This window comes from Schistocerca serialis, chromosome 11 (assembly GCF_023864345.2).
Source record: "Schistocerca serialis cubense isolate TAMUIC-IGC-003099 chromosome 11, iqSchSeri2.2, whole genome shotgun sequence".
NCBI classification, from domain to species: domain Eukaryota; kingdom Metazoa; phylum Arthropoda; class Insecta; order Orthoptera; family Acrididae; genus Schistocerca; species Schistocerca serialis.
This window is the reverse complement of record NC_064648.1, coordinates 207,662,850-207,687,495: the sequence shown is the minus strand read 5'-3', so window position 1 is coordinate 207,687,495 and position 24,646 is coordinate 207,662,850. Positions and strand designations below refer to the sequence as shown.

The window sequence follows — 24,646 nt, the reverse complement described above, 5'->3', positions numbered from 1 at the left end:
TTTGTTTGTGTGTCTATCGACCTGCCAGCACTTTCTTTCGGTAAGTCACCTCATCTTTGTTTTTTTTTATATATACACTCTCTCTCTCTCTCTCTCTCTCTCTCTCTCTCTCTCTGTGTAGATGTCTCACACAAAGCATCAGTCAGTCACTGATGAAAATTCTATCGGTACAGTCGCTATGTTATTAGTCAGTTGTGGTTGATCAGTAAAAGTGTTTAGTTACTATGTTTTAGTCAGTGTTTGATAATAACTATCATGTAATGCTTTGTGTGTGTAATTGCTGTGCCATTCAGTTTATTCAACCAGTTAGTCATTGTGTTTAAGCTGGTGAGATGTTAGCTGTCTGTGTTGCCACTTGTAAAGTTTTGGTAGACCACTCATGGACTATTTGAGTTCCTGTACTGTGTGATATTACCTGTGAAAATTGCTGCTTAAAAGATGATAATTTTGTGTTTAAAAAAAATAAAAGTGAATTAACAAAACAGTAATTTCTGGCAGTTTTTTATGAAGATTACTAACTTTTTAATTCACCCAACAATTATTGGAGGAAGACTGGTGAAGATTAACAGCTACGACACTTGCAAGGCATCCAAAAAAGGTCAGTAACTTTACAAGTGGTTCAGACTTGTAAGGAATGCATCTGATGAATTGCAAATGTGATTTGATGTTTTTTGTATCACAGTTTGGCTTCACATGGTTTTGAAGGGAATAAACTAACAAACAAATATGCACATGGAAATCACTGCTATAACAGCAACACTTAGGCAGCTTTCCCTTTTTGTTGAGATAATTACTGTCAAACAAAAATATAGTGCTAATTAACACAACAGTGGAAGTTTCTTACATTATTTTAATTTTCTCAGACAATTATCTATAACCAATCGAATTTTGTTCACATTATTGATTACATGAAGTTCAACAATTACTGATTTTGATGTTCATTATAAGCAACAAACCTACTTAATATTTTCATCAGTCTGCCAAAGCAACTAGAAATTTAATGCAATAGAAACAGTCAAGAACTTAAGGGATTTTTGGTGTTTTGTAATGTGTGCTGGAAATTGGTTGTATTTTCATATAATTTAATGAGTAATTTTTGGAGAGTTTTAAAAATAATTTTGATAGAATGAATGTATTTTGTTGTTATTTTTGTTGTATTTTGTCATTATGAGTTGAGTATAAGAATATTTATTTTTGGTATGCCATAAGTTGGTTTCAGGTTGGGGTATCATACATATCAACTGAATTGTGATACTGGCACCATTTGAACACCAAGATTTCATTAACACATCTGATCTTTTATGTTTTGCACTGTTCAACAAGGTTTTTGGCAAATGGTAGTATACAGAGACACATAATTTGGTCTGTACATAAAGGGCTCGTCCAGCACTGGCAAAGACGACAGTCTCGGCCAAAAGAAGTGTATTAGTATAAAAAATTGGCCTCAGTTTCAGTAAGATGTTTCTGAGAATGTATGTATGGAGCAAGGTATTGTGTGGAATTAACCATGCCCTGTGGAAAAACTAGAACAGAAGAGAATCAAAGCACTTGAGATGTGGTGCTATAGAAGGCTGTTCGAAAGTAGGTGGACCGATAAGGTGATTCTCTGTAGAATCAATGATGAAAGAAATGTATGGAAAACACTGACATGAAGAAGTGATGGGATGATAGAATACACGTTAAGGCATCGTTGCATAACTTACATGGTACAAGAGGGAGTCTATAGAGGGCAAAGATTGTAGGGGAAGACAGAGATTGGAATACATTGAATCAATAACTGATGATGCAGGGTGCAAGTGCAGGTCCGAGATGAAAAGATTGGCACAAGGGAAGAATTCGTGGTGGGCCATATCAAACAAGTCAGAGTACTGGTAAAAAGAAAAAGTGTTAGTAACAGTTATACATGGACTATTCAGAGAGTAGGGAATGTTTTTTACATTAAAAAACAAATGAAGTACAAGTAACACATTTTATTATACATGTCTGAGAGAGTGACTGACATACTACTTTTCCACATAGTCACCAAACACATTGAAGCACTTATCATAGTGGTGGACAAGGTTTGAGATACCTTCATCGTAAAATTCTGCCGACTGAGACTTCAGCCTGAGAGTCACGCCCACCTGCAGTTCCGCGTCAGTATCAAAGCGCTGCGTTGCAAGCCAGTTCTTCATCTAGGAAAACAAGTGGAAGTTGCTTGGTGCAAGATTGGGGCTGTACAGTGGATGAGGGAAAATTTCCCATTTGGATGAATTAAGAAGTCCTTTAGTGCAGTTTGCTGTGTGAGGTCGGGCATTGTCGATCAAAAACAAAATTTTGGACATCAGCTTTCCTCGGCATTTGTTTTGAACTGCTCTTCTAAGGCTGTGCAAAGTTTGACAGCACCGAGCAGAATTTACGGTTGCTCCACGTTCCAATTTTATCCAGTAATGAGTCACCATGTTTGCGGTAGGCCTCCAGAAATGTCAACGTTGCCCCATTCACTGTCCTTTACGGTGCTCGGTAAGCATTTTTGGCACCCATCGTGCACAAAATTTGTGGTAGCCTAGCTTTTGAGTGACAATTTCAAACAACAAAGTCCGTGAAACTTGTGGAAAAGAAAGCGAAAGCTCCGTTATTGTGAAGAGTGACAGTTTTCACGGATCGTTTCATTAACTTTAGCGACAAGGTCGTCAGTCACAATGTTCGGGCGTCCACTCTTCTCTTCATCGTGAACATCGGTTCAGCCATTTTTAAACCGAATCCACTATTTCCAGATGGAGCATTCACTCATTATGTTGTTTCCGTACATTTCACGATAAATTACTATAGAGTTTAGGTTTTTTGGCAACAAAAACCGTACCGCAGACTGCACCTCACAACTGGCGGGATTTTCAATTCGGCGCACATTTCAAATTAGAATATCGAAAAAACCAGACGCGCAGAGACATTCCCGCTGTCACTGACGAATGCCGACTGAGCTGCCGAGCAAGCACATACCAAAATATACGTGATCGGTGTGCACCTAGTGGAGTCTGATGGGAATGTTCCCTACATTCTGAACACCCTTTGTATTTCACTTCAAACTAGGGAGCTGAATGCCAGGCAGGCACCAGTGCCGTCACACACTCACCTGACGAGTTGCTGCCGGACAGCTCGCCGCTCGAACTCGGCGGCAGGGGCGGGAGTGGCCTGTCGGGAGTCCCGGTGGGACTGGTGACGGAGCCCGGCGGGGCGCTGCGCCGGACCACGACACCGTACGGCCTGCGCCGCTCCGCAGCCACAGACGTTCCGTAACCGTAACCGTAGCCGTACGCGTAGCCCAGGTCGGACAGGTTCACGTAGTTGGCAGCAGAAGTGGCGGGCGGCGGCGAATTTGGCAGGAACACGTCAGACTCCACACTGTCTGCAATTGTAAGGACAGCATACTGAGCACCTCATTCTCACTGCACAGTCAAGATGTTTTGCTCCTACAAAAAGTCGGTACAGTAAATAAAGTCATATAGTACGAATGATGAATGCTGGCAGACTCCCCCCCCCCCCCTTCCCTGGGCAGATCCAGCCACCTAATTGGAAACGTTTCTATGATAATTAAATGGACACCCTAGCTGCAATTCGGCATTGATATACTTCATTGGGGACATGTTGAAAATGTGTGTGCCCCGACCGGGACTTGAACCTGGGATCTCCTGCTTACATGGCAGACGCTCTATCCATCTGACCCACTGAGGGCACAGAGGATAGTGCGCCTGCAGGGACTTATCCCTTGCACTCTCCCCATGAGACTCACATTCCCAACATGTCCACACCACTACATTCGTAGTGTGCCTAACAGATGTTTACCCATCATACTCATTACTCGTCGCAAATTAACCTACCAAGTCCCGTAAGAGTTTGGGCATAGCGAGTGCATTCGCACAAGAAGGTCAATGGCCGGGAAGCCATATTTTAACTACATATGAAGGTAGTGAAAGCTGCATGGTCAAGAACGGTAACTGTTCTTTCGGGAACAGTTACTACCTTCATATATAGTTAAAATATGGCTTCCCGGCCCTTGATCTTGTTGTGTGAACGTGCACGCTATGCCGAAACTCTTACAGGACTTGGTAGATTAATCTGCGACGAGCAATGAGTATGATGAGCAAACATCTATTAGGCGCACTATGAATGTAGTGGTGTGGACATGTTGGGAATGTGAGTCTCATGGGGAGCGTGCAAGGGATAAGTCCCTGCAGTCGCACTATCCTCTGTGCCCGTGGTGGCTCAGATGGATAGAGCGTCTGCCATGCAAGCAGGAGATCCTGGGTTCGAGTCCTGGTCAGGGCACACGTTTTCAACATGTCCCCAATGAAGTATATCAATGCCCGATTGCAGCTAGGGTGCCCATTTAATTATCATTTCATTCTAGCGAAAGCTGCATGGTCAAGAACGGTAACTGTTCTTTCGGGAACAGATACTACCTTCATATACAGGGTTATTACAAATGATTGAAGCGATTTCACAGCTCTACAATAACTTTGTTATTTGAGATATTTTCACAATGCTTTGCACACGCATACAAAAACTCAAAAAGTTTTTTAGGCATTCACAAATGTTCGGTATGTGCCCCTTTAGTGATTCGGCAGACATCAAGCCGATAATCAAGTTCCTCCCACTCTCGGCACAGCATGTCCCCATCAATGAGTTCAAAAGCATCGTTGATGCGAGCTCGCAGTTTTGGCACGTTTCTTGGTAGAGGAGGTTTAAACACTGAATCTTTCACATAACCCCACAGAAAGAAATCGCATGGGGTTAAGTCGGGAGAGCGTGGAGGCCATGACACGAATTGCTGATCGTGATCTCCACCACGACCGATCCATCGGTTTTCCAATCTCCTGTTTAAGAAATGCCGAACATCATAATGGAAGTGCGGTGGAGCACCATCCTGTTGAAAGATGAAGTCGGCGCTGTCGGTCTCCAGTTGTGGCATGAGCCAATTTTCCAGCATGTCCAGATACACGTGTCCTGTAACGTTTTTTTCGCAGAAGAAAAAGGGTCTGTAAACTTTAAACCGTGAGATTGCACAAAACACGTTAGCTTTTGGTGAATTGCGAATTTGCTGCACGAATGCGTGAGGATTCTCTACCACCCAGATTCGCACATTGTGTCTGTTCACTTCACCATTAAGAAAAAATGTTGCTTCATCACTGAAAACAAGTTTCGCACTGAATGCATCCTCTTCCGTGAGCTGTTGCAACCGCGCCGAAAATTCAAAGCGTTTGACTTTGTCATCGGGTGTCAGGGCTTGTAGCAATTGTAAACGGTAAGGCTTCTGCTTTAGCCTTTTCCGTAAGATTTTCCAAACCGTCGGCTGTGGTACATTTAGCTCCCTGCTTGCTTTATTCGTCGACTTCCGCGGCCTACGCGTGAAACTTGCCCCTCACGCGTTCAACCGTTTCTTCGCTCACTGCAGGCCGACCCGTTGATTTCCCCTTACAGAGGCATCCAGAAGCTTTAAACTGCGCATACCATCGCCGAATGGAGTTAGCAGTTGGTGGATCTTTGTTGAACTTCGTCCTGAAGTGTCGTTGCACTGTTATGAGTGATTGATGTGAGTGCATTTCAAGCACGACATACGCTTTCTCGGCTCCTGTCGCCATTTTGTCTCACTGCGCTCTCGAACGCTCTGGCGGCAGAAACCTGAAGTGCGGCTTCAGCCGAACAAAACTTTATGAGTTTTTCTACGTATCTGTAGTGTGTCGTGACCATATGTCAATGAATGAAGCTACAGTGAATTTATGAAATCGCTTCAATCATTTGTAATAGCCCTGTATAGTGGAAACGGCTGCAAAGTATGTGCTGTGTGTGTGTGTGTGTGTGTGTGTGTGTGTGTGTGTGTGTGTGACAGAAAAGGGAGAGGGTGAAACCTGGTGCAGGCACACACGACTATTCCTTTCAAAGAGCACCAAGGGAGGTGCCGAAATTAACATCCCCATCTGACAGCCAGATCACCATCGATACTGTCACATGACCTCATCTCATGACACACTGCAGACAGGTTTGAAATTTAATCTGGGACATCAGGGCAAAGATTGGCGATGAGAAATTTTATGCCACCACCTCTCTTCTCCTTGCCAGCCGAATACTGGCAGTGAAAATTTCATCCATCCCCGGGATTTTAACTGGCTGGCCTCCAATGATGATGACGATGATGATGATGATGATGATGAGTTGGGTTGAGGGGGCGTTCGACATCACAGTCATCAGCGCCTTGACGAAAAGTCGACACGAAATCTCACGGGTGGGGATGAAGGCTGTCCCCACGTGCAGAGCAGTTTATAACATACTAAAGTCTGCCGCCATTCCCCACCAGTTTAGGGATGAGGCCTGATAGTTCACAAAAATTCACCTCTCTGTTAACACTGGTATCGGTATCTGTGAGAACGGTGGGCAGATCTCCCGTGAGACCGAGGGCTGCCCTATTATCAGTATACGGGACACACTTAGCCACAATATGCTGCACTGAAAGAGGCATACCACAAACTTCAGAGAAAGGTTGATCCTCCGCCTGGAGGAGGAAGCCACGTGTGAAAGGGTTATGCCCGATGCGCAGTCTGGTAAGCAAAACCTCCTCCCAGTTGCGAGGCTCAGACGAAGTCCTCCGAGCTTTCGTGATCAGTTTGAGCGATATAGTTTGTTGTCCGACACCTGGAACCGTTCAGTCTCCCACTGACGCATGATGCACCTGTCAGATAATGGTGTGCGACGGGATGGGACATTGATGGACAGCACCATCCCAACATGCTTCCGTGGCAGCTTTGCCAGCCATGCCTTTACCCTGTATCCCAACATGGCCAGGTATCCAGCAAAAGATCACCTCCTTGCCATGGCGTTGGAGCCACTGTAAGGAGTCGTGGATGATCTGAATCAGCAGGTCTGCCAGATTTTTTTTTTTTTTTTTTTTTAAGATACGAGGGCTATCCACAAAGTACATTACGTTTTGGAATTAAAAATAAATAAAGTATCGGAATTTTTTTTAATTATATACAGATGAAAGCCACACTTAAATACTACTTTTCTACATAGTTGCCATTTAAATTAAGGCACTTATCGAAGCGATCGACGAGCTCGGAAATTCCTTCGTCGTAAAATTTGGCCGCGTGCGCCTTCAAACATGTGGTTACCTCTTCTCGAAGCTGTGCGTCGTCATCAAAACGCTGCATAGGCAACCACTTCTTCATTGCTAGGAATAAGTGGAAGTCACTCGGTGCCAGGTCAGGACTGTACAGCGGATGAGGAAACGACTCCCACTTAAAAGATTCGAGAACTTCACGAGTGGCATTTGCCGTGTGGGCCCGGGCGTTGTCGTGAATCGGCAAGATCTTTGAGCCCAACTTTCCCCTGCGCTTGTTTTGTATTGCTCTCCTGAGGTTGTGCAGAGTTTGGCAATACCTTTGAGAGTTTATCGTAGTGCCTCTTTCCAGGAAATCCACAAAAATCACACCTTTTCTGTCCCAAAAGACAGTCGCCACATGGTTGAAGGCGCAGGTGGCCGAATTTTACGACGAAGGAATTTCCGAGCTCGTCCATTGCTACGATAAGTGCCTTAATTTAAATGGCAACTATGTAGAAAAGTAGTAATTAAGTGTGTCTTTCACCTGTATATAATAAAAAAAATTTCCAATACTTTATTTATTTTTAATTCCAAAACGTAATGTACTTTGTGGATAGCCCTCGTAACATTATCGCCGGAGACGAAAACTGTATTTTATTATGACCCAAAGACAAAGCACACGAGTGCTGAATGGCATACCACAGCATCCCCGAATCCAAACATCCAAAAAAGGCTCACATGAGCAAATCGAAGGTGAAAGCCATGCCGATTGTGTTTTTTGACGTCAGTGCCCTGAGGCCAAACTGTCAATGGTGCTTTTTACTGCGAAGTACTCCGCAGACTGAAAGCCAGGGTCCATCACGTGAGGCCAGCCCTCGGCGATGATTGGAAGCTGCATCATGACAATGTGCAGAGTCACACCTGGTTTGTGGTGGCCAGCTACCTGGCCGAGAAATGGATTCCAACAATTCCCCAGCCCCCCTACAGTCCCGAAGTAGCCCCACCAAACTATCTTTTGTTCCCCAAACTAAAAACTTCCCTGAAAGGGCACTGTCATGTGGTACCCTGGAGGAGATCCGAGCCACCACGATGAGGGCTTTGAAGGCTATCCCGGACTCAGTGTTCGCGGCAGCGTTTGAAGTGTGGAAAACTCGCATGCAGCAGGAAACAATTAAAATCGCTCAAAAGAGGAAAGGCCTCTGGACCTGATGGGATACCAGTTCAATTTTACACAGAGTATGCGAAGGAACTTGCCCCCCTTCTTGCAGCGGTGTACCGTAGGTCTCTAGAAGAGCGTAGCGTACCAAAGCATTGGAAAAGGGCACAGGTCATCCCCGTTTTCAAGAAGGGACGTCGAACAGATGTGCAGAACTATAGACCTATATCTCTAACGTCGATCAGTTGTAGAATTTTGGAACATGTATTGTGTTAGAGTATAATGACTTTTCTGGAGACTAGAAATCTACTCTGTAGGAATCAGCATGGGTTTCGAAAAAGACGATCGTGTGAAACCCAGCTGATACAAAATCTAAGTTCAATTTGCAAAGCAACATTAAATGATATAAACATATAAGACTTGTTGTAGGGAAGGCAAAAGGTTGGTTTTGGTTTATTGGAAGAGTTCTCCAAAAATGTAGCTGATCTATAAAGGAGGAGGAAGAAGAGGAGATTAGTGTTTAATATCCTGTCGACATTGAGGTCATTAGGGATGGAGCATGAGCTGTGATTAGGGAAGGAAATCGTCCTTGCCCTTTCAAACGAACAATCCCAGCATTAGCCTGAAGCAGTTAAGGAAATCGTGGAAAACCTAAATTAGGATGGTCGGATACAGGTTTGAACTGTCACCCTTCTGAAAGCGAGCCCAGTGTGCTAACCACCACACCACCTCATTCAGTCTCATGTATAAAGATGATCCCACTTGTGCAATCCATTCTTGAGCACTGCTCGAGTGTTTGGGACCCCACCGGAGAGGATTAAAGGAAGACATCAAGTCAGTTCATGGACATGCCACTGTATTTCTTTCCGATTTGTTAAATCCATATGAGTAATGTGGAAAGTCTCAATGAACTCTAATGGGTATCCCTGGAGGAAAGACGACACTCTTTTTGCAATACCAGCATTTGCAACAGACTGCAAAACAATTCTGCTGCCACCAATGTACATCTCACGGAAGGACTGCAGAAATAAGATAAGAGAAATTAGGACTTGTACAGAAAAACGTAAGACAGCCATTTCTCCCTTGCTTCATTTGCAATTGGAAAAGGCAAGGGAATGACTGTCAGCAGTATAAGCTTACCCTCTGCCAAACACCATATGGTGGCTTGTGGAGTATGTATGTAGATGCAGATGAAGAAACCATTGTGTGGCAGGCATTTCCGGAATGACTCTGAGGTGATGTACAAGTTGGAATGTTTCCTGGACAGCCAAATTGTAGACTCTTACACCTGAGTTTACTATGAAGTCATCCACTGTTGGAAAAAATGTGACATTTTGGAGGGTCAGCATGGAGAGAAGAATAGTTGCTGCTTGATCTATGCAAAGTGATAAACAAAATTTTATGAGTGCTCCCCTTGCAGAATCTATCAGTGGTTGCACTGGCACGGAAATGGAGGGTGGTACAATAAAGGCAGCAATAGTAAATTAGGCATTTCAGTCCTGAAGATCACACTACCATTCTCTCTCAGTCACCAGGCAAATGCTGAAATGTCAGATACTGAAATAACTGTATGAGACTGCAAATTCCCATGAATAAGTTATAAAATTATGAGACAGAATTACTGCCTTGTAGGGAAGAGTAGGGCAAAGTGAAACAAAAAATATAAGTTCATCTGTAAGCATTTTTTATGTATTATAGTGTCATGTCAGTACCCAGTTTAATTAAGCACTTAGTAGCACATAACAGAAGGACCTTTATAGAGCTTTGATATTATTTCTACTATTTATTTTTAATTAAATACCTGGCAAAAAAAGGTAGCACACAAAAGACATCATCAGATGTCAATGTATTTGACACACACACACACACACACACACACACAGACACACCACCACCACCAGTGGGTAATAAATAATGAGAGTTGAAGTTCTCTGTAACAGGTGGAACAGCCACTAGAAAGCATTAGTGTCATTGTTTACTGTCATTACTGTGCCTGTCAGGGTCCCTAAGGGTCTCGAACAGTGTCAGATGTCGAATGGTTGCTGTGAAGGGCAGGGAGATCGTACGTAACCCATGAGAAACAGAATTATCAGCACCTGACAGTGTTTGAAAGCAGCATTGTTAAGAGTCTCCACCTGGTTGGCTGGTGAAATTGGGAAGGATCCAGATTTCTGGGACACACAGATGTACCAGTGGCCCAGTGTTGGGCTAGACGGTGTAAGGATGCAAATGCGCGTGTTGGTCAATGGGAGTTAGTGATACGTGTCCTTACTGCTGACTTGAGATTGTTGGTGTTCATAGAAACATATGTAAGGCTGAGAGTTGAACTGTGGAAGACTAGGTTTAAGCAGTGCTTAATTTCCAAACTTTTAGGTGCCAGAATGCGCCCCCTTCTACCACTCTCCCCCCCCCCCCCCCCCCCCCCCTCTCCTCACCGGACACAGAGAGAGACTTGTGATAAGACTTACAACCAGCTTTCAAATAAAAAAGAAAAAAGGCTTTAAAATTGGAACTTTTGTTTGAGAACTATGTTGGAGCAGACAGACAAACAGACAGACTTTAGGGTCAAACATATACACCTCTGTTTGTTCTGCATTGGGAGTTCAAATTTGCCCCCTATGGGGCTCCCCCCTGCTGTTTAGCATCAACCATGTTCTAACAAGGGTGCGGGCAGATAAAGATTGAAAGGTCAAAAGTGCCAAGGGCAAAGGGACGTATCGGCTCAAAATGGCTGCCAACTTTTAGTCACGTGTGCTCCATAAGCAAATTTGATTGGTAGCTATGACTAAAATTACGACACGGAATAAAATGATTTTGTGGAAGCACATTATACAGATGTTCACATTCAAATACAGCTTACGTTATTTATTTCTCATTGACACACATAATATGAGACGTCGCCTTGCTACTACATCGCTGAGGTTGTTGTCAATCGTAAACAAAAGGCGATAGTACCGATCACAACTTTGGAATGATACTCAACTTATCTTGGGTATACTGTACGTGCGTACACACACAAAAAAAACACACACACACTCACAGTACCTCCCGCCCATCACATCACGTTGGCGACCCACTGTCACGTTCACTTGAGCTGGCGCCAGGCAAATTATAGTTACGTTATGATTTAATACATGTGTACTATTTCAAATCTCCGCAGTGCTGAACTGTTAAAAAGAAAAAAGGTGTCTGGGAAATGCCGGAATGTATTCTGGCTGAAATTAAGCCCTGGGTTTAAGTAATAATAATTACAGGTAAAAGAAAATTGTGTTCCGTTCAGACTGACGTGGTGATTTATGTCGGAGATATTCCAGGGACACCAGACAGCTGCTTGTGATGTCAGAGCGAGCAGGGGCTCAGAGCCCGCCAAGCGATGCTGCGTGCCGCGGAGCACCAGCCGTGGCGGAGTTCTGTGATCCAGCGACTCAGTAATAAGGAGATCTGTGCATCAATCGGGACCACATTGACGCAGGACTGTAAAGCCATCTGCCGAGTTTCTGATATCACAGTGTGGAATAGCACATTGCGGAGTCTTTCTGAACATGCAGAGCACGTCAAAAATTCTGAACGTGCGATTGAACATTGACCGATGAGATGGCAGAACGCCACATACGTTACATGTATGCCATTTCCGTTCATTGCATAGCTGTGAGGCGCTTTCAGTTGAAACCCATACGTACATATGCCGTTTCCGAGCACCAGTAAACTGAGGAACTCTCAAAAACATCTCATTAATTGTCATTACCTACATCTACATCTACATGGATACTCCGCAAATCACATTGAAGTGCCTGGCAGAGGGTTCATCGAACCACCTTCACAATTCTCTATTATTCCAATCTCGTATAGCGCGCGGAAAGAATGAACACCTATATCTTTCCGTACGAGCTCTGATTTCTCTTATTTTATCGTGGTGACCATTCCTCACTGTGTGGGTCGGTGTCAACAAATTTTTTCACATCCGGAGGAGAAAGCTTTTGATTGCAATTTCGTGAGAAGGTTCCATCGCAACAATAAACGCCTTTCTTTTAATGATGTCCAGCCCAAATTCGGTATCATTTCAGTGACACTCTCTCCCATATTTCGCGATAATACAAAACGTGCTGCCTTTCTTTGCACTTTTTCGATGTACTCCATCAGTCCTATCTGCTAAGGATCCCACGCTGCGTAGCAGTATTCTAAAAGAGGACGGACAAGCGTAGTGTAGGCAGTCTCCTTAGTACGTGTGTTCCATTTTCTAAGTATCCTGCCAATAAAACGCAGTATTTCGTTAGCCTTCCCCACAACATTTTCTATCTGTTCCTTCCAATTTCAGTTGTTCATAATTGTAATACGTAGGTCTTTAGTTGTATTTACGGTTTTTGCATTAGACTGATTTATCGTGTAACCGAAGTTTAACGAGTTCCTTTTGGCACTCGTGTGGATGACCTCACACCTTTCGTTATTTAGGGTAAACTGCCACTGTCTGCACCATTCAGATATCTTTTCTAAATCATTTTGCAGTTTGTTTTGATCTTCTGATGACTTTATTAGTCAACAAATGACAGCGTCATCTGCAAACAATCAAAGATGGCTGCTCAGATTGTCTCCCAAATTGTTTATATAGGTAAGGAACAGTAAAGGGCCTGTAACACTACCTTGGGAAATGCCAGAAATCACTTCTGTTTTACTCGATGACTTTCCATCAGTTACTATGAACTGTGACCTCTCTGACAGGAAATCACAAATCCAGTCACATAACTGAGACGATATTCCATAAGCAAGCAATTTCACTACGAGCCGCTTGTATGGTACAGTGTCAAAAGTGTTTTCTAAATCCATGTTGACCGTGTGTCAATAGACCGTTTCCTTCGAGGTAATTCGTAATGTTTGAACACGATATATGTTCTAAAATCCTGCTGCATATCGACATTAATGATATGGGCCCGTAATTTAGGGGATTACTCCTACTACCTTTCTTAAATATTGGTGTGACCTGTGCAACTTTCCAATCTTTGGGTACGGATCTTTCATCGAGCGAATGGTTCTATATGATTGTTGAGTATGGAGCTAATGCATCAGCATACTATGAAAGAAACCTAATTAGTAGAGAGTCTGGACCAGAAGACTTACTTTTATTAAGTGATATACTTGTGGTTAAAGAATTACTGTAATTTGCGTATTATGAGAGTATGCCATCTGAAGGCGACAGCATGTTGAGGATCCATTAAAACCCATTGTTCGTGGTACAATTTGTTATAATTAAATTTCAATTACTAATATAGCTATGATTAAAGCTTTTATGACATGATAACATTCTATATACAGACATTTTCAAAGCGTTGTCACTTTAGCGCAATGAGTAGCGTCACAGATTCATGACAAAATTTATTATGTAGTGGTTCGTGTCCCACTACATCCAAATATTTTTTTATAACCTTCACCGTTTTAATAGGTTCTGATAGTTTCTTATTAGTTTAATATAATTATGTACTATAACATTTGATGTTATGTAAATGTAAGTGTGCTCTTTTTAAGGAGTGAATTTCTTTAATTGGCATAATCTGCGGGACACCTTGCACTAATTGCAGTAAGATATTTTACCCTTTCTTTTTTTTTTTTTTTTTTTTTAAAGTTTTGTAATTCATATGCAGAGATTCTGCTGCTGAGTAGGAACAATGATCAAGTAAGAATGACTTTAGGGTTTCACTAAAAAGTGATGAAATAATTTTTATCTTGTGTGGAGAACTATTGTAATTTTGTATCACAATATTTGTAATGGGTTTATATAAGCGAATGTCCTTATTGACTGGATATGGTACGTTCCTTTTTGCCTTATAATGTTTCCATGGATACTGAAGTTTTTATTTATGTATACTAGAGACAGGAAACCTGACTAGCAAATGGACAAGGCAGGAGAGCGCATTTTAATAGATCTAATATAGGAATTTTACACCCATCAATTTTGTAAACAGAGTGACTTGCGAGCCAGATACAGCCAACAACTGTCACTGGAAAGCGTTACGATTCCATATACCACACTGCGGCTCACGTAACACATGCGCAAGTGCCCCAGGGAAGTGTGGTAGGTCCGTTGTTGTTTTCTATCTACATAAATGATCTTTTGGATAGGGTGGATAGCAATGTGCGGCTGTTTGCTGACGATGCTGTGGTGTATGGGAAGGTGTCGTCATCGAGGGACTGTAGGAGGATACAAGATGACTCAGACAGGATTTGTGATTGGTGTAAAGAATGGCAGCTAACTCTAAATATAGATAAACGTAAATTAATGCAGATGAATAGGAAAAAGAATCCCATAATGTTTGAATACTCCATTAGTAGTGTAGCGCTTGACACAGTCACGTCAATTGAATATTTGGGTGTAACATTGCAGAGCGATATGAAGTGGGACAAGCATGTAATGGCAGTTGTAGGGAAGGTGGATAGTCGTCTTCGGTTCATTGGTAGAATTTTGGGAAAATGTGGTTCATCTGTAAAGGAGACCGCTTATAAAACACTAATACGACCTATTCTCGAGTACTGCTCGAGCGTTTAGGATCCCTACCAGGTCGGATTGAGAGAGGACATAGAAGCAATTCAGAGGCGGGCTGCTAGATTTGTTACTGGTAGGTTCGATCATCACGCGAGTGTTACGGAAATGCTTCAGGAACTCGGGTGGGAGTCTCTAGAGGAAAGGAGGCGTTCTTTTCGTGAATCGCTACTGAGCAAATTTAGAGAAACAGCATCTGAGGCTGACTGCAGTACAATTTCACTGCCGCCAACTTACATTTCGAAGAAAGACCACAAAGATAAAATAAGAGAGATTAGGGCTCGTACAGAGGCATATAGGCAGTCATTTTTCCCTCGTTCTGTCTGGGAGTGGAACAGGGAGAGAAGATGCTAGCTGTGGTACGAGGTACCCTCTGCCATGCACCGTACGGTGGATTACGGAGTATGTATGTAGATGTAGATGTAGACGGATGCAGGCTGCAGTAGGTACTGGGAGATGAAGCAGCTTGCACAGGATAGAGTAGCATGGAGAGCTGCATCAAACCAGTCTCAGGACTGAAGACCACCACAACAACAACAACTGAGGTCATAACAAGTGGCGATACCACGCCCCTCCGCCAGTCACTCACCCCTGTTCCTCGTCGGGGGCTGTGCTGCCGGCCCGTTCCTCGTGGGCCAGTTGGGCCGCGGCGAGACGTCCTCTCCCGGCGTGAAGCTGACCCTCTTGGGCGTGGAGCTGGCCGGACCGTCCGGCTCGGGCAGGCCCTGCAGCGACCCCCTCTTGAAGATGGGTGGCGGCCCCTCGCCCGCCCCCACGCCTCGGCTCCTGCGGTGCGGAGTCCCGTCTGCACTCTGCTCGCGCCGTGGAGCCGCAGCCTGCTGTAAATTGCGAGCTCGTTTTCCTCTGTTTCATTTTACACTCCTATATCCGGGAGTATTAAATGATGAAATTCTTGTAATACAAATAAGTAAAACTAATATACCATCTGGTGAGCGAGATGTACGAGACAGGCGAAATTCCCTCAGACTTCAAGAAGAATATAATAATTCCAATCCCAAAGAAAGCAGGTATTGACAGATGTGAAAATTACCGAACTATCAGTTTAATAAGTCACAGCTGCAAAATACTAACGCAAATTCTTTACAGACGAATGGAAAAACTGGTAGAAGCCGACCTCGGGGAAGATCAGTTTGGATTCTGTAGAAATGTTGGAACACGTGAGGCAATACTGACCCTACGACTTATCTTAGAAGAAAGATTCAAAACAGACAAACCTACGTTTCTAGCATTTCTAGATTTAGATAAACCTTTGGACAATGTTGACTCGAATACTCTCTTTCAAACTCTGAAGGTGGCAGCGGTAAAATACAGGGAGGGAAAGGCTATTTACAATTTGTACAGAAACCAGATGGCAGTTATAAGAGTCGAGGGGCACGAAAGGGAAGCAGTGGTTGGGAAGGGAGTGAGACAGGGTTGTAGCCTCTCCCCGATGCTATTCAATCTGTATATTGAGCAAGCAGTAAAGGAAACAAAAGAAAAATTCGGAGTAGGAATTAAAATCCATGGAGAACAAATAAAAACTTTGAGGTTCGCCAATCACATTGTAATTCTGTCAGAGACAGCGAAGGACGTGGGGGAGCAGTTGAACGGAATGGACAGTGTCTTGAAAGGTGGGTATAAGATGAACATCAACAAAAGCAAAACGAGGATAATGGAATGTAGTCGAATTAAGTCGGGTGATGATGAGGGAATTCGATTAGGAAATGAGACACTAAAAGTAGTAAAGGAGTTTTGCTGTCTGGGGAGCAAAATAACTGATGATGGTCGAAGTAGAGAGGATATAAAATGTAGACTGGCAATGGGAAGGAAAGCATTTCTGAAGAAGAAAAATTTGTTAACATCGAGTATTCATTTAAGTGTCAGGAAGTCGTTTCTGAAAGTATTTGTATGGAGTGTAGCCATGTATGGAAGTGAAACGTGGACGATAAATAGTTTTGAAAGAAGAAAATAGAAGCTTTCAAAATGTGGTCCTACAGAAGTATGATGAAGATTATATGGGTAGCTCACATAACTAATGTGGAGGTATTGAATAGAAATGGGGAGAAGAGGAGTCTGTGGAGCAACTTGACTAGAAGAAGGGATCGGTTGGTAGGACATGTTCTGAGGCATCAAGGGATCACCAATTTATTACTGGAGGGCAGTGTGGAGGGATAAAAATTGTAGAGGGAGACCAAGAGATGAATACACTAAGCAGATTCAGAAGGATGTAGGTTGCAGTAGGTACTGGGAGATGAAGAAGCTTGCACAGGATAGAGTAGCATGGAGAGCTGCATCAAACCAGTCTCACGACTGAAGACCACAACAACGACAACAATATACCACCAAGAAACACGAAAAATTACATACAGTATAATCAAAATCTTTCTATTATTAATCCAATTAGGAAGCTTTGTAAAATAATACAAATTACTATTTATATCAGATGACTTTACACTCCTGCATCTTCAAGTGCCTCACAATTACTGAGATCCTTAAGAGGACATACTGTGACAAAATATTCTACTCGATCCACAACACATACAAGACAGGCGAAATACCCTCACACATCGAGGATAATGTAATAATTTCACTTCCAAATAAGTGTGAATATTACAAAACCATTAGTCTAGTAAGTTACAGCTTGCGAAACGACACTGACTATTTACTGAAGAATTAAAAAATTGATAGAAGCTAACCTCAGGCAAGATCAGTAGGACTCTAGGGAAGTGTAGGAACACACGAGGCAAAACTAACTCTGCAGTGTATCCGAAAACACAAACTGAAGAAAGACAATTCTACATTAGTATTTGTAGAATAGAGAAAGTTTTTGATGCTGCTGACAGGAACAAACACTTTGAAATTTTGAAGTTAGCACAGGTGTAATACAATGAGTAAAAAGTTAGCTACAACTTGTACAAAAACCAGACTGCAGTTATATGAGGCAAAGGGCATGAAAGGGAAGAAGTTATTGAGAGGGGAGTGAGACAAGGTTGTGCCCTACTCCAAATGTTATTCAATTTGTACAATGAGCAAGCAGTAAATGAAACCAAGGTGAAATCTGAAAACAGAATTGCGGTTCAGGGAGGGGAAAAAAAACACCTCTTTGAGGTTTGTCGATGACATTGGAATTCTGTGAGAGAGGACAAAGGCCATGAAAAAGCAAGTGAACAGAATGGATAGTGTTTTGAAAAGAAGCTGCAAAAAAAGATATCACTCAAAGTAAAAGAAGGGTAATGTCATGAGGTGTAATCCAATCAGGTAGTGCTGAGGGAATTAGTTTAGGAAATGGGGCGCTACAAATAGCAGATAAATTTTGTTATTTGGGTAGCAAACTGATGATGTCTGAAATAAATGTAAAATTGAGACTTAAAATACAAAGAAATGCAGTTCTGAAACAGAGAAATTTGTTAACATCAATTATACTCTAAGACAAAAAAAAAAAAAAAAAAAAAAAAAAATGCACCGAGAAGGATTTATCTCACTGGGATGGAAATCAGTAGATATGAGGCATGTTCTTTAAGGTCCGTTTGAACATAAGTACGCAATGAAAGGTTATTTGAAAAAAGTAAATTTATTTCTAGAAAGTACCGGTACAAACTTCACTCTATTTTTTGACATAGTTGCCAAGTTTGTTCAAACATGTATCATACCTCTCAACCAATTTTAAAATACCCTCTTCATAAAAACTTGCCGCCTGCTCTGATAACCAAGAGTTCACTGCCATTTTCACGTCGTCATCGTCGTCATTGTAACGGTTGCCACTGAGGTGTTGTTTGAGGTGGAGGAACAGATGGTAATCGCTCGGCGCAAGGTCAGAACTGTAGGGTGGGTGGTCTAAAACTTCCCAGCCAAAACTGTCCAATAACTCGTGGGTCTGACCTGCAGTGTGAGGTCTTGCATCGCTCTGTCTAGCTTTCTCAGGGTTTGGCAGTATGCTCCTGCATTGATAGTGGTTCCTCGTTGCACGAAGTCGACCAACGGAAGACCGTGCCTATCCCAAAACACTGACACCATGATTTTGCACTGGGACAGAGTCTGTTTGGCCTTCACCTTTACAGGCAAGTGTGTGTGTCTCCATTCCACGCTCTGTTGCTTCGATTCGGGCGTGACATGCGAAACCCACGTTTCGTCTCCAGTTACGATCTGACTCAAGAAGGTGTCATCTTCTTCATGATAACGATCAAGAACTTCATCACACACTCAAAACTATGGTTTCTGTGGTCCTCTGTTAGGAGTTTCGGGATCCAATGGGAGCACAGTTTCCTAAACGTTAGGTGTTCAGAAACAGTGTTATAAAGCACTGATCTCGACTCGTCAGGAAATTCATTTGAGACACCTGTTATTGTGGAGCTCCTGTTTTCACGAATCCTCACTTCAACTGAAGCCACCAAATCAGCCATAATCAAAGAAGGGCGACCGGAGCGGTCCTCATCATGGACATTGTCACGGCCATATTTGAATTCTTGTACCCACTTACGCACTTTGCTTTAACTCATAACATTATCACCATACACTTCACAAATCTGTCGATGAATTTCTGCAGCAGACAGGTTCCTTGCTGAGGAAAACCGTATCACTGAGCGGATCTCACACACGGCGGGCGAGTTGACAGACTTAAACATTTTGAAATGCACTGAATAGAACCGTGCAGGTTAGCTACAGAGCTGGAACTGAGCACAGTTGTTCCCGAGTCATGCCGGGACACGATGCACGCTCTCGTTGTGGTATGTGTGCGAACTACTAATGTCTACAACAAAACGGACCTTACTTAAAAAACATACATACATGTACGGACAAGTAAAGGATTACAGTTTCAGAAGAATTCGTTGATTTATTGAACAGAAAGAACTTTACAAGCTGAGCAAGTCAATAATGAGTTGGTCCATCTTTGGCACTTAAGCAAGCTGTTATTCAGCTTGGCATTATCTGACAGATTTGTTGTGTTCTCCTGAGGGATACCGTGCTAAATTCTGTCCAGTTGGTATCTTAGATTACCAAAATCCCAAGCTGGTTGGAAGACTCTGCCCATAAAGCTCCAAACGTTCTCACTCGGCGAGAGATCTGGCGACATTGCTGGCCAAAATAGGATTTGGCAAGCACAAATACAAGGAGTAGAAATCTTGCCATGCACAGAAGGGCATTATCTTGCTGAAATACAGGGCGTTACACAAAGGTATAGCCAAACTTTCAGGAAACACTCCTCAGGCACAAAGAAAGAAAATATGTTATGTGGACATGTGTCCGGAAACGCTTAATTTCCATGTTAGAGCTCATTTTATTACTTCTCTTCAAATCACATTAATCATGGAATGGAAACACACAGCAACAGAATGTACCAGCGTGACTTCAATCATTTTGTTACAGGAAATGTTCAAAATGTCCTCCGTTAGTGAGGATACGTGCATCCACCCTCCGTCGCACGGAATCCCTGATGCGCTGATGCAGCCCTGGAGAACGGCGTATTGTATCACAGCCATCCACAATACGAGCACGAGGAGTCTCTACATTTGGTACCGACGTTGCGTAGACGAGAGCTTTCAAATGCCCCCATAAATGAAAGTCCAGAGGGTTGAGGTCAGGAGAGCATGGAGGCCACGGAATTGGTCCGCCTCTACCAATCCGTCGGTCACCGAATCTGTTGTTGAGAAGCGTACGAACACTTCGACTGAAATGTGCAGGAGCTCCAACATGCATGAACCACATGTTGTGTTGTACTTGTAAAGGCACATGTTCTAGCAGCACAGGTAGAGTATCCCGTATGAAATCGTGATAACGTGATCCATTGAGCGTAGGTGGAAGAACATGGGGCCGAATTGAGACATCACCAACAATGCCTGCCCAAACGTTCACAGAAAATCTGTGTCGATGATGTGATTGCACAATTGCGTGCGGATTCTCGTCAGCCCACACGTGTTGATTGTGAAAATTTACAATTTGATCACATCGGAATGAAGCCTCATCTGTAAAGAGAACATTTGCACTGAAATGAGGATTGACACATTGTCGGATGAACCATTTGCAGAAGTGTACCCGTGGAGGCCAATCAGCTGCTGATAGTGCTTGCACACGCTGTACACGGTACGGAAACAACTGCTTCTCCCGTAGCACTCTCCATACAGTGACGTGGTCAACGTTACCTTGTACAGCAGCAACTTCTCTGACGCTGACATTAGGGTTATCGTCAACTGCACGAAGAATTGCCTCGTCCATTTCAGGTGTCCTCGTCGTTCTAGGTCTTCCCCAGTCGCGAGTTATAGGCTGGAATGTTCCGTGCTCCCTAAGACGCCGATCAATTGCTTCGAACGTCTTCCTGTCGAGACACCTTCGTTCTGGAAATCTGTCTCGATACAAACGTACCGCGCCACGGCTATTGCCCCGTGCTAATCCGTACATCAAATGGGCATCTGCCAACTCCGCATTTGTAAACATTGCACTGACTGCAAAACCACGTTTGTGATTAACACTAACCTGTTGATGCTACGTACTGATGTGTTCGATGCTAGTACTGTAGAGCAATGAGTCGCATATCAACACAAGCACCGAAGTCAACATTAGCTTCCTCCACTTGGGCCAGCTGGCGGTGAATCGAGGAAGTACAGTACATACTGATGAAACTGAAATGAGCTCTAAGATGGAAAGTAAGCATTTCCGGACACATGTCCACATAACATCTTTTCTTTATTTGTGTGTGGGGAATGTTTCCTGAAAGTTTGGCTGTACCTTTTTGTAACACCCTGTATAAGCCTAGGATGGTTTTCTGTGAAGGGCAATAGAACGGTGCACAGAGTATCATCTATATACCTCTGTTCCTTAAGGGTACCATGGATGACAACCAAAGGGGTGCTGCTATGAAAATAGAATGTCACTCCAGACCACCATTCCAGGTTCTCGGGCTGTACGGTGGGCGACAGACAGGTTAGTATCCCTCTGCTGTCCGGGGTGTTTCCAGACATGTCTTCACGGGTCACTGGGGCTAAGATCAAATTAGGATTCATCACTGAAGAAGTGGGACTCATCAGTGAAGACAATTCTACCCCAGTCAATGAGATTTCAGACTGCAAATGTGTCTGCACATGCTCTGGACAGCAGCAGGATACCAAACTGACTGTTGCCCGTCATACGGCACGACAACCACAAGTGGTGGTCAGCGGTGCCATTTCATTTCATAGCAAGAAACGTATGGTTGTCATCTGCAGTATCCTTACAATACTGGGGTACTTCGTATAACACCCCATATACGAGGGTCAGTCAAATGAAAACCTTAAATTTGTAATAACAAATAGAAATATCGCACCGTTATCCTGTAAGTTGGTAAGCGTGCTACAAACAGCATGCAGAATGGCCTGTAGGCGGCAGCATAGTGCAGATGCACACATACCGTCGCAGTATCAGTATAAAGATGGCCGCCCCACTTGCGACTTGCACCAGGGAAGAACACCGTTCTGTTATTCGGTTTTTGCGTAGTGAAGGTGTGAAACCTACTGAAATTCATCGACGATGTGAAGGTTCAGCACGGTGATGCATGTTTGTCACAGCAGCAAGTCTGCGAATGGAGTAGGAAGTTGGCAAATGGTGTGACTTCAGTGGAAGATGCTCCTCGTTCAGGTCAGGCACAACGAGTTGTGACTCCACAGTTGAAGCCATAGTGAAGGAAAACCACTGAATGACATTGCAGCATGTTTACAGATTAGTCACGGGTCAGCACACCACATTGTGCACGATGTGCTCCAGGTTCACAAAGTGTCTGCAAGATGGGTGCCACGACAGCTGACTCCTGAAATGAGAGAACGACGTGTCGATGCTTCTGAAGAACTTCTTCGGCGCTTTGAACGAGAAGGTGATGGCTTCCTTGCAAGAATCGTTACTGGGGACGAAACCTGGGTTCACTTCCACCAACCGCAGACTAAGAGAGCGAGCAAGGAATGGCGCTATTCCTCATCACCAAAACCAAACAAGTTTTGAACAGAACCATCAGCAGTGAAGGTTATGCTGACTCTCTTTTGGGATGAAAAAGGCATCATTTTGGAGCATTACATGCCTAGAGGGACCCCTGTCACCAGTGCATCGTACACAGACCACCTAAAAAATCATCTGCGGTCTGCAGTCAAATCAAAGCGACGTTGATTGCTGTCAGCAAGTGTCCTTTTGGCAACATGACAATGCAAGGCCCCACACTGCCCGTACGACTGTTGCAACAATCACAGACCTACATTTTGAGTGTCTTCCTCATCCACCAAACTCACAAGACCTTGCCCCACGTGATTTTCACATGTCTGGACCACTCAAACACGCAATGGGGGGAATAAAGTTCCGTTCTGATGAAGAGGTACGCCATGCGGTGCACTAGCGGTTGCGCAGACTACCAAAAGAATTTTTTTCTAAAGGAATTTATGCACTTTGTAAGCGCTGGAGGACTTGCATTTGGCGTGGGCGAGATTATGTTGAACAGTGGTACAGTTTTGTACCACTTCTGCACAATCAATTATATTTAAAAAAATATTTAAGGTTTTCATTTGACTCACCCTCATATCTGGAGCCCCTAATGACTTCCCTTTGGTAGCAAAAGATATTAAAAAAATTAGTTATTCTGACCTTGACGGGAGCTACTCATGACAAAATATTATCACTATTGAAAGTCTGACTAACAGAAATAATATGTAACTGACAACGTTTATTACAAGGAATGAACTAAATGAAAGACTATCAGATGATACAAAGCATGAAACTCTAAATAAAGAATTCAAAATATGTGCCTTGAAAAGGTTAACACCCAGACAAGATAAAGCGATCAGAGGTAACATTTATCCAACAAGAGAGTTATAGCCGCATCGAGCCGTAAGTTCGCTGAGACTACAATGCAGAACTTCAATGGAGATGTTAATTTGCTCTCTTGTAGACGTTATGATAACAGTATGCCTATTGACCACTTCTAGATTGTTTCTGACCAGTCTGGAGTTTTAAAGCTTTTGTAGTATCTTCTTGACTTACAAATGTGTGATAACAGTTACCGTTTAGTCAGACAATGGAACAGTTGTTATACGTGAAGGAAAAGTAAGTCGTATGATACTTAATCAATTCTGGGACTTAATTGCCATAATCTGTGACAGTCACAAACATTGAAGTATACAGCAACATACCAACCACTGACATAAACTCTACAAATAGCCTTGAGTAAGAAACATCTACACGTGATCATGAAGAATTTATGTATGTATCTTTTGTGATGATACACAGACAGACAATGTGATAGTTTGCGTGTGTGTTGTATTCTACGCAACTGAGGAGGCACAGTACCTGATATCATCAAAAAGATGACTACGGCGCAAGAGACGCAGAACAACATGTACACAAACACCACACAAAATATTTAAGTAAATATTTGCACTTGACAACAAGAAAAAAATCCTCGAAATGCGTCGTGCTACTCATGAAAAAGTACACTACTAGCCATTAAAATTGCTACACCACGAAGATGACGTGCTACACACGCGAAATTTAACCGACAGGAAGAAGATGCTGTGATATGCAAATGATTAGCTTTTCAGAGCATTCACACAAGGTTGGCGCCGGTGGCGACACCTACAACGTGCTGACATGAGGAAAGTTTCCAACCGATTTCTCATACACAAGCAGCAGTTGACCAGCGTTGCCTGGTGAAACGTTGTTGTGATGCCTCGTGTAAGGAGGAGAAATGCGTACCATCATGTTTCCAACTTTGATGAAGGTCGGTTTGTAGCCTATTGCGGTTTATCGTATAGCGACATTGCTGCTCGCGTTGGGCAAGATCCAATGACTGCTAGTAGAATATGGAATCGGTGGGTTCGGAGGGTAATACGGAATGCCGTGCTGGACCCCAATGGCCTCGTATCACTAGCAGTCGAGATGACAG

At 43.2% G+C, this 24,646-nt stretch overlaps 1 protein-coding gene across 1 annotated transcript in view; it reads right to left on the bottom strand.

The window, feature by feature from the left end:
- LOC126426662 (serine/arginine repetitive matrix protein 2-like) overlaps positions 1–24,646 on the bottom strand; it is a 288,117-nt gene that overhangs the window by 49,743 nt on the left and 213,728 nt on the right. Inside the window, exons 20-21 of the mRNA XM_050088547.1 lie at positions 15,347–15,596; positions 3,113–3,385 (exon numbers count right to left, since the gene is read on the bottom strand). Coding sequence (XP_049944504.1) covers positions 3,113–3,385; positions 15,347–15,596 — 523 coding nt within the window. The remainder of the gene's footprint in view (positions 1–3,112; positions 3,386–15,346; positions 15,597–24,646) is intronic.